A 9,987-nucleotide genomic window follows, 5' to 3' on the forward strand; every position below is an offset into this window, starting at 1 on the left:
AACTGACTGCCAAATACCAACTGCCACTTCTGTGGGTATCTCTGGTGTATTTGCTTTCTGTTAGATCACCATGTCAAAATATTTATGCTTGGTCTTTTCTCGGAATAATTTTTGCGCGACCTGACTTATACTAAAGAAAAGTATGTCAACTATGATGTATATGTGTACATAGGCTGATGAAGCGATGATGCTTTTCTGACCGTACGATATATTGGTGAATTTGAGAATGTTGATGATCACTCCAAATTTCATTCTATCGACTCCGTTTTCTGAAATCTAAGAAACATATTATTATTTTCCAACCTATTTTTATCGTACTTATACAGATTGTTCATCGGCATGAGTTCCACTATTTTCGTACTGTTTGCAATTTACTGTCGTTCGCAACGATTTGTAAAAGCTAAAAAAGTATTACCGTTTTTCACGTCTATACATGAATCTTACGGGATCGTGCGCCAAGGCGCACCATAAATCTAGTCAGTATAATCAGAGACGTCTTTGCTTGGACCAGGGAGACGGATCAAAGTTCAGAGAGCTCGTGGTCGTGGGTAGCTGTAGCCGTGCTACGAGGTTTCCAACTTTGACCATCGTTAGGTGATCTTTGTCCCACTGGGCCAAATCATACGGGAGCGTTCATCGAATTAGGTGGATAAAGGCGGAAATCCTAGACGTACATAAATATTGTTACGGAATAGCCTTACGGAAAAAGGTCGTGATTTTTTCATTAAGTTTGTAGATTGCAACAGCCAAGCGCCATGGAAAGACCACTCATAGTCTCATAGGAGAATTGACTTTGTCATGGAAAGAAAAAGAAATAATGTGAAATAGTATGGTTTGGAATATAATTTTTTTTAGCTTGGCCCGCCCATGAATATTTTTCAAGCTCCGCCACTGGGTGAGAGCACCTGCCTTGAGTCCATGTACAGGTTTTGCCGAGCCGTGATTGCCGTGTTCGGACAGTATTACTGTAGGGAGCCAACTGTTGAGGATACAAGACGCCTCCTATCTATCAACGAGTCTAGAGGCTTTCCAGGAATGATTGGCAGCATAGATTGCATGCACTGGGAGTGGAAAAACTGTCCATTTGGATGGCAGGGTCAGTACAGCGGGCATGAGGAGGGACGGACTATCATTCTTGAAGCTGTCATATCTCAAGATTTATGGATTTGGCATTCATTCTTTGGCATGGCCGGTTCCAACAATGATATCAATGTGTTGCACCGATCACCGGTTTTCGAAAGGCTCATGCAAGGAAAAGCTCCCCGGGTGAGCTATGAGATCAATGGAAATGCATATGACAAGCCATATTATCTTGCTGATGGCATCTACCCTGACTGGGCCACATTGGTGAAGACTGTCCGTAATCCAAACTCCGAGAAGACGAAGAGGTTTGCCAAGATGCAAGAGGCTTGCAGGGAAAGATGTGGAGCGTGGATTTGGTGTGCTCCAAGCTCGGTGGGCAATTGTCCGTCACCCGGCAAGAACATGGTCCCCGAAGACCATGCATGAGGTGATGACATGCTGCGTGATCATGCACAACATGATCGTTGAGAACGAGCGTCCCGATGGCCGCAATGAGAACCAATGGGGAATTCCAAGGTGAGTTGGTTGCGCCACTTCCCGGAGCTTCATCTTGGCAGGACTATCTACATATGAATGTAAAAGTCACAAACGATACCGTCTCCAAACAGCTGCAGACGGATCTGATTGAGCATCAATGGACCATGGCTGGCCATGAAGATCATGCCTAGAGGACTAGTATCTTATTTTCATGTAGACTTTTAAAAATTTAAATGTTATAACTATGACTTCGTTGAAATCCTATTTGTTGTTTCAAAACTTCATATTTGATGCAAACGCGGAAATGCGTCGCGCCGCTGGAGCCACCCAGGGTGCAAACGGACGCGCGGACAAAAACGGTCTGTCTCGCGTCCGCCGCGCGACGCAAACGGACATTTCGGACGTCCGAAATGCGTCGCGCCGCTGGAGATGCCCTTAGGGTCGCTTTGAAGACGACCGGCCGGTGGACGGCTGCGATCAAGGCCGGTGATTAAGGGCATTTTCGTTATTTATTTTTGTACAATCATATGGGTCTTCTTCACTCTTGAAGGCAAAATCTCAATTTTCATTGAAGTCTACCTCACAAACATGCTTCCAGGGAGATAATATATCACATAAGTATATAGATGATCAGATAATAAAACAAACTAAGCACCAATGAACAACACATCACTGCCATGAAAGTGATGAGGAAAGTCGGCCAATGAAGTCGACCAAGATCGTAGTAATGGAACGATTTGATGAAAGCAATTTTGGTTACGGTGGACATCAATCAATTGCCTAAAGCTAACAACACCACAATAACATGTAGCTTTGATTCCGGCAAAGCAACATTTGTCGAAGATCCACGTAGACATGGTGATTGCAAAACATCCTAGAATCACCAAACCTACGTGGGCAAACACAGACTAAGCTACTACATACTATGTTTTGCATCGTAGTACCTATTACATTTCGTCGCTATATGTGTGATGGAGTGGAAACATGTGTGGCATGGTTCTACTCCATTCCGTAAGTATCGATAATGACATGGTCGACACATTATGAAGCAAAGGGGTGTAGTAAACATATGGTAGATAAATCAAGTAGAACTTTCCTTCCTCACTTCCCAAGCAACAATAGAGCCACACTAAGAGGGTTGGGTAATAATAGGAAGACGAAAAAAATGTGAATGCGCCAATGAGAGTATCTCTCTAGTTTTTTTTTGAGATGGTAGTTCATAATAGTAGGTATCATACAAATAATGTTTCATGTATTTACTACAAGGTTAGAGGGTTTATCCCGATTTTATTTAAAGAAACTAAGTTTTACAAAGTCCAACCACCACAACAGAAACATCATCTTAGTTCATCTAGACTACATGAATTACATAACAACATATTTCCCATCTAAAGAAGGCCACACACTTGGCCAGATCATTGTGGTTCTATTAACATTCTTTACAATTTTGCATGTTTCACAATTAAACATGTGCACCATCCTAAGTATCGGGTACAAGTGGTCATATAAGATCGTTGAGAAATCTGCATGTGTCACAACTACACATGTGCACCATGTGAATAATGGGGACACATGATCATATAAGCATGTTCCATCTTCCATATAAAACCACACCACCATTTATGCCATCAACTTACAACTCACTAAGTATTGATACGATCGATTGTGCTATATTCTAAACTCACGAGAATGGAAAAATATTAACCGACTTCTTGTGGACGCATTTTACTTCTAAATGAAAGAATTTTATATACTTGAAAGACCGTACGTTTGTGGGAAATTTTGGTTAGCTGGTATAATGAAAATAAAACTGAAAGCTCTATAGCTAAAGGAGCAAATATTTATACGTCTTAAAAATTTAACAATAATGAACATTGCTTCTCTCTAATATAAATACCGAGTAATTGCATATTTTAGAAGTTGTACTTTCTTCATCTTATGAACATGTCTTAACTTTGTCAAATTTGTCGAACAGTCAGACGGATCTAATTCCACGTGACACATTTTTTCGTGAGAATCATTTGACCAAGAAGATAGCCCGATTAAAAGAAGTATTTACATAAGAAACACATCAGTTTAATATGAAATAAGTCACATAGTTGACTCCATGAAAATTCAAATAAATAAATCAATAATAATAATTTAATTGCAAAAAAGATAATACGTACGTTAATCCATTTTTGTTGGAATTTTTTTTGCTATATTCAGTTGAGAACTTGGCTGAGTTGAGAGCTGCCTGACAGGGTGACATCATGGATCACAGCTGGTCCAATCGGCATAGCCCCATCATAGAATCGGGAAAGGAAAAGGGGAAAAACGAGAAAGGACTCTCCAGTCTCCATTCCCAATTCCATTCCCCCGAGGGAAGAGACTTCTTCTTCCCCTCTCCTTCTCTCGATCTCCCTCGATGTCGAGCAACCGCGCCGGCGCGCTCCTCGACTCGGCGCCGCTGCTCGGCGCCGGCGGCGGAGGGGGCGGGGGACACCGCCGGGGCAACGCGCTCCGCCGGCCGTCGCTCCGCGGCGCGGCGCGCCTGCTGCGCCGCAGCGGGCGGCGGGCGATGCGCGAGCCGTCGATGCTCGTGCGGGAGGCCGCGGCCGAGCACCTCGAGGAGCGGCAGGCCGACTGGGCCTACTCCCGCCCCGTCGTCGCGCTCGATCTCCTCTGGAACGTCTCCTTCATCACCGTCGCCGCCGTCGTGCTCGTGCTCAGCCGCGGCGAGGACCCCCCCATGCCGCTCCGGACCTGGGTCGTCGGCTACGCCCTGCAGTGCGTCGTCCACATGGTCTGCGTCGCCGTCGAGTACCGGATGCGCCACGCCCGGCGCGGCGGCGGGGCCGCCGCGGTGCCCGCCGACGAAGGGAGGGGCAGCGACGGCTCCTCCTCGTCCAGCGACGAGGATGCCAGCGAGCACAACCTTCGTGGCCGCGGCACCGATTACGTCAGGTAATTGGAAGGATCTGGCAAGCAATCGGTGTTTCTTAAGCTGTTTTTGCTCGTTTCAAGCTAACCTAGAAAGTTCAGCAAAACTCTTAAAACTCTAATCACACGTTCCTTCCCTATAATTTGGCCAACTCTTTACGAACAGTGTTGTAGTTCCTAATCGGATTCTCCTTATTATGTATTCGTTAACCACGGTAGTGAATTTCCCTGTTCAATTCGTAGAGCGCCTGTGAGCCATTCTACAAGGAAATACAGCCGATTATTGCATAACCCGTGTCTATTACAGTTCTCTAGCTAAAACAAGTATTATACAGTCCTGCAGCGGTGTGTTTATGTTCTCTTTATTGTTGTACTTTGCCGATTGTTGAGAATAGAGAAGTGTGGCTGTTGCAAGAAATGTGGGGTTAATCTGTCGTGCAAAGTCATGACTTAATATGGTTAGAAGTTCATTTTGTTCTGTTATGGCTGGAATTTTGGCCTGCACTGCTCTTTCATGTGCACTTCTGCTACTGCTACAGAAGGGATTTGAGGAATCTAGTGCTGTGGACTTGATAATAGCCCTGTGTTTTTCTATCCTCTGTGATGGTACTGGCATAGCTTTTTCTTTCTTGTTTCTTTAACATGTTTCTATATTTTTTTTGGTTTATGACTAGTTTATAGATGCATCTCCTTGTTTCTTTAGTTTGACCAAACATGAATTTATTGTTAATGTCTCACTGTTGGTGAATTCGTGTTGTGTATATATGATTATCCATTACGTGGTTCAACCTAAGAGTTTTCATCTGTCAGCATGCACCTTTTCCATTATGTATTATTCATTTGTATCTTATGGTTTCACTATTGTTTACTCTGGCAGTATTGCAAAGCATCTGGAGTCTGCAAATACAATGTTCTCCTTCATATGGTGGATAATTGGATTCTACTGGATATCTGCTGGGGCTGAAGATGTTATCCGTGATGCACCTCAACTTTACTGGTACATATATGTTTGAAGTAATAGCTGACATTTATGCTCTCCTTATTTCTTCCGTTTGGTATGTAACATGTTTTTGTATGTCTTGCTCTGCAGGCTCTGCATAGTCTTTCTGGCGTTTGATGTGTTCTTTGTTGTATTCTGTGTTGCCCTGGCTTGCATTATTGGTATCGCTGTTTGTTGCTGCCTCCCTTGCATTATAGCGATTCTATATGCCGTCTCTGACCAGGTATGGCTTTGAAGTATGTGAAATATGGCAATATAAGTATGCTTACTACATATACAATCTAGAACAACAAGATCCAGTTCGGTGTCACATTGATTCTCTTGCAGATTTAAATGCAATTAACTCAAGTATGCCAATCTTGCAACCAATAACCTTTCTAATCATCTAACTAAAATCAGGAAGGGGCATCTGAAGATGACATTCGTCAAATTCCGAAGTACAAATTCCGTAGGGTGGATGAACCTGAAAAGGATTCCGTTGATACCCCTGAGTCTTCTGGTGGAATAATGACAGAGTGTGGCACCAACCAACCTATTGAGAAAGCACTTGCAGCGGAAGATGCAGTAAGTTCTCATGTTATCGTCTTTTGGTCATGCATATCTTTGGCCCGAACAATGCATGAGCTACAGAATCTCTGAACCTCTTCAATTATACTTTGGACCATCTCAGGTAGCAGTATTTTTCGATCATCATTCATCATGACAATCATGGGTGATTTTGTGCTTTTTTAGACAGCCCATACTAATGAAATACCTGAGTTTGGTGCACTTAATCATTTGGTCTGGGAAAATATATTAGCCATGCATAACTTTACTTAATTTCTAAAACCAGCGGATGCACAATATACTCATTATGTCCATGCACCATGCTGTATTGTTTGCACAAGTGACACTTTGTGATACTAAGAATTCATTCATTGTTCACCTTGTCAATGCAGGAGTGCTGTATTTGCATTTCAGCATATGATGATGGTGCAGAGTTGCGTGAACTCCCTTGTGGCCACCACTTCCACTGCACCTGCATTGACAAGTGGCTGCACATCAACGCAACATGCCCTCTGTGCAAGTTCAGTATCCGGAAAAGCGGCAGTAGCAGCGGAAGTGAAGAAGTGTAAATGTACTCCACTTGATTGCCATCTCTTTCGACTTCACACCTGAGTCTCCGCTGATGTGGTGTACATTTTTGTATCCTAAATGTGCTAATAGCAATGTCTTAAAAGTGACTACAGTGATGTCCATATTACAAAAAATTAGTTATTGTGTGTATCTCTACAGTCCGGAGTATATGCCTAGTTACCCAGTGAGTTGTAGTACAATTGTATCTGCGATTCATGTTTTGACTGCCTTCTGTGTCAGATCGTGCTTGCAGAATTCCTTACTTGCATCTCATGGTCATGCTGACAAAGAATTCGGTTCATGATTTTTTTTCTACAGCCGATGGAAGAAGGTGTGAATAATTTGTGGCTGTTGAAGGTGTATGAATAATTTGTGGCTGTTGAACTGGCGAGCCGAAAAACAGTGCTGTCTTCCAAATCACCCGTTGATTTTTTTTTCTTTGAGTGAGGCAATTTAGTGAGATGGGAGGGAGCCATATGAGGTCAAATTGCAACATTTCCACTTCAAATGAAGATTCTATCTTTAAACCATTAATAATAATAATAGTAATTTATTACGAAAAAAAAGGATTTCCGATCGGAGACATAGCCGTTCTGGTATCTCTGGTGGAGCGAGGACCACTGTGGTCTGTGATCGGGCAGTACTGAAGAATGAAGACCCCCAGATCGCCAGATGATTCAAATCAGCCGCATTGTGGATAATGGATAGGCACTGCTGCATCACTGGACACAATTAAGGATGCAGTCAGAAAAACCTCAAAATTTACTCGGTTCTTCTTTTATGAGAGAAAACCACAACGGCAACTTTATTAATTATTGAACAAGCTTACATCGTTTACCAAAAGGCTCGAAAAAAATTTAGGCAGAACCTCACGCCAAACTATTGATTGAGGTCCCTCCGCATTACAAGTTAAAATATGAGCTACGAAGTTGCTTTCTCTAGGACAACGATCAAATTTAACATAAGTAAAATTACGAGCTTTTATAAACAGTAGGCTTAGAGGAGCCTGACTTTGAATTAACAAAGTCATCAAGCGGCCAGGGATTACACAAGGCCACCCACCCACAACACAACACCACACACCACACACCACAACGGCCGAACGATACAAGAAGCACCCTGAACAACTTACAACTCAACACCACACGCAAGCACCGAAGGAACTTGCAAGGTGAAGACTACCACGCTCCGACACTAAGACATCAAGAACGGAAGGCACGACGAGGCACTGCCATGAAGCAGGATGGAGATTGTGCTCGAGGAAGACACCCTGGTTTGCAAGCATCAGACACCTCCCGTTCTCACGCCGAAGAGGACCCCTACCCTCTCGCCTTGGCTCGAACGCGTCGAACCGTCGGACATGAGATCAGCTCACCCGAGAGCTGGAGAGGAGTTGGACTCGAGCCCCGGGACAGCCCCAAACCACGGCCACCGAAGGAAGGGAGCACACCACATCCGCCAAACCATTGCCGACCTTGGAGAACCTGAGAGAGGAAGGAAAGCCACGGGAAGCAACTGCACATGTCAAAGCTCCCGCCTTCAACTCTTCTCACAGAGCACCGCACTCCCCAGGCGACGCCTCCAACAAGGACACGGCGTGCAACACGTCGATGTCGCCCAATCCACAAGATTTTGGGCTTTCGCCCGAGAGGTAGGTCGGGGTGTAAACATGGGACCTCATCCACGCCCCAAGGAGGAAGAACGACCCCCGCCGCTAGGACGAGCCAGACAACCTAGGGTTTCCCCTGATCCCAAGCAAACCACCAACACCCACCATGTTCGAGGTCAGGGAGCAACCGCCACCCTCAACCAAATCGGTGGAGGAGAGAGATCCAGACGGGGAGACACGCACCAGATTTGACGAGAAGGAAGACCTCCAAGCCGCAGCCCCGGTCGCACCACCCGAGAGGACGAGGCCGACAGCCAGAACCACCCGTGACGACGCCTGCCGCGAGCACGCCATCGCCACGCCAGAAGGGCCACCGCCCAGATCCATGGCCCCAGCCAAAGCCACGACGGGCAGCACCCTAGCCGCCGGCCACCAACGTCCAACACTGACGAGGCCGGAGAGGAGGACGGGGGAAGGAGGGCTGTTGAGCTGCCAGCGACAGAGGCCATGCCCCCCACACACGACAGCCAGCCTATGTGCCACCGCGCCAGGGGATCCCGCGTGCAGATCCCCGCCGCCCCCTTCACCGACTCTGCGGAGCTTAGCCGACAACATCCTCAGGGGACGGTGAGGGGAGGGAGGGGAGGTGGGGGAAGAGGCGGCAGCGGCGGAGGTTAGGGTTCGCCCCCCGATCGCCCAGAGGAGATGACGCGAGGGGGTACGATGACTTTCCTTTGATCTCTTCCCTAGCCCTACTGTAAAATTACGAGCTAGAAAAGAGCATTCCTCATAAACAGCAGCTGCAACACTGATAGAGTCTTCTCCGTTCTGCATTGTGTTAACAACCTCCAAACAGTCGCTATTGAGCTCAATCCTATTGCATCCACGTTGTCCCACAAGGGGGAGACCATCTTGAAGGGCAACGGCTTCGGCCATGGCTGCATTTGCGACGTGCGGTGTACCCCGCAACGAACATATCTCCATCATCCCTAATGACAACATCCGTAGCTCCCGTGTAATTTTCTGCAGACAACGCAATATTTATGTTCAGTTTTACAAACTCCTCCACCAGCATTTGTCAACCATAGCGTTTGATACCTAGGTCCTTCTTACTGATTGGTTGGTGTCGAGGGTTGCGGCACCGTGTAGTAAAAGGAGCGAACGAAAAAAACCCTTCCCTCTCCCGCGACCCGCGCCGCCCCACCCACCGCGGCGGCCGAGCCGCGCCCTCTCCCCGGCCGGCGCTCCCCCTCCCCTCACGCTACCCCCTTGTCGCCGCCGTTGGCGGGAGCCGCCGGGCCTTGCCTGGGCGGTGCCGGCGGTGGCGGGGTCGTCTTTACCTGTCGCTGCGCTGGGGGCGTGGGGACCTTGGCGGGCGGCAGTGCACTTCGGCGGACAGTGGTCTGGCGCGACGGCAGGTGGGTGGAGGAGCGGCGGCACGACCGTTGGCGGCTGTCGTCGTGGTGAACGAGCAGATGCCATAGGATGGCTTAAGTTGGGGCCGAATGGACGTATGAGGATTCGGGGGAGGGTTTGCGATTAGATGGGAAGAACTTCCGGATGCTCTCCTCAAGAACACAACCAAAGGCAGGTATGCAAGAAGAGAGACAAGAGGAAGAACTCTTTACTAGATCGCTAGCTTCGTTGATCTCAACATGGTTACAAGTTTCTCAGTACACAGATCTCTCTATGGTCTCGCTACGTGCCCGTGAAGAAGGGCTGCCCCCTCTCCTTATATAGGGGAGAGGGTGGCTTACACTGGAAGAAACCCTAATGGCAT

The 9,987-nt window shown here is 46.8% G+C and overlaps 1 protein-coding gene across 1 annotated transcript; it reads left to right on the forward strand.

The window, feature by feature from the left end:
- The first annotated feature begins 3,952 nt into the window (after positions 1 to 3,952).
- On the forward strand, positions 3,953 to 6,830 carry LOC124673941 (E3 ubiquitin-protein ligase At1g12760-like). The gene is made up of 5 exons (XM_047209982.1): positions 3,953 to 4,506; positions 5,360 to 5,479; positions 5,573 to 5,705; positions 5,882 to 6,046; positions 6,421 to 6,830. The coding sequence occupies exons 1-5, from the start codon at positions 3,968 to 3,970 to the stop codon at positions 6,595 to 6,597; spliced, it is 1,134 nt and encodes a 377-aa protein (XP_047065938.1). The 5' UTR covers positions 3,953 to 3,967; the 3' UTR covers positions 6,598 to 6,830.
- Positions 6,831 to 9,987: the final 3,157 nt, after the last annotated feature.

Source organism: Lolium rigidum, chromosome 7 (assembly GCF_022539505.1).
Source record: "Lolium rigidum isolate FL_2022 chromosome 7, APGP_CSIRO_Lrig_0.1, whole genome shotgun sequence".
NCBI lineage: Eukaryota > Viridiplantae > Streptophyta > Magnoliopsida > Poales > Poaceae > Lolium > Lolium rigidum.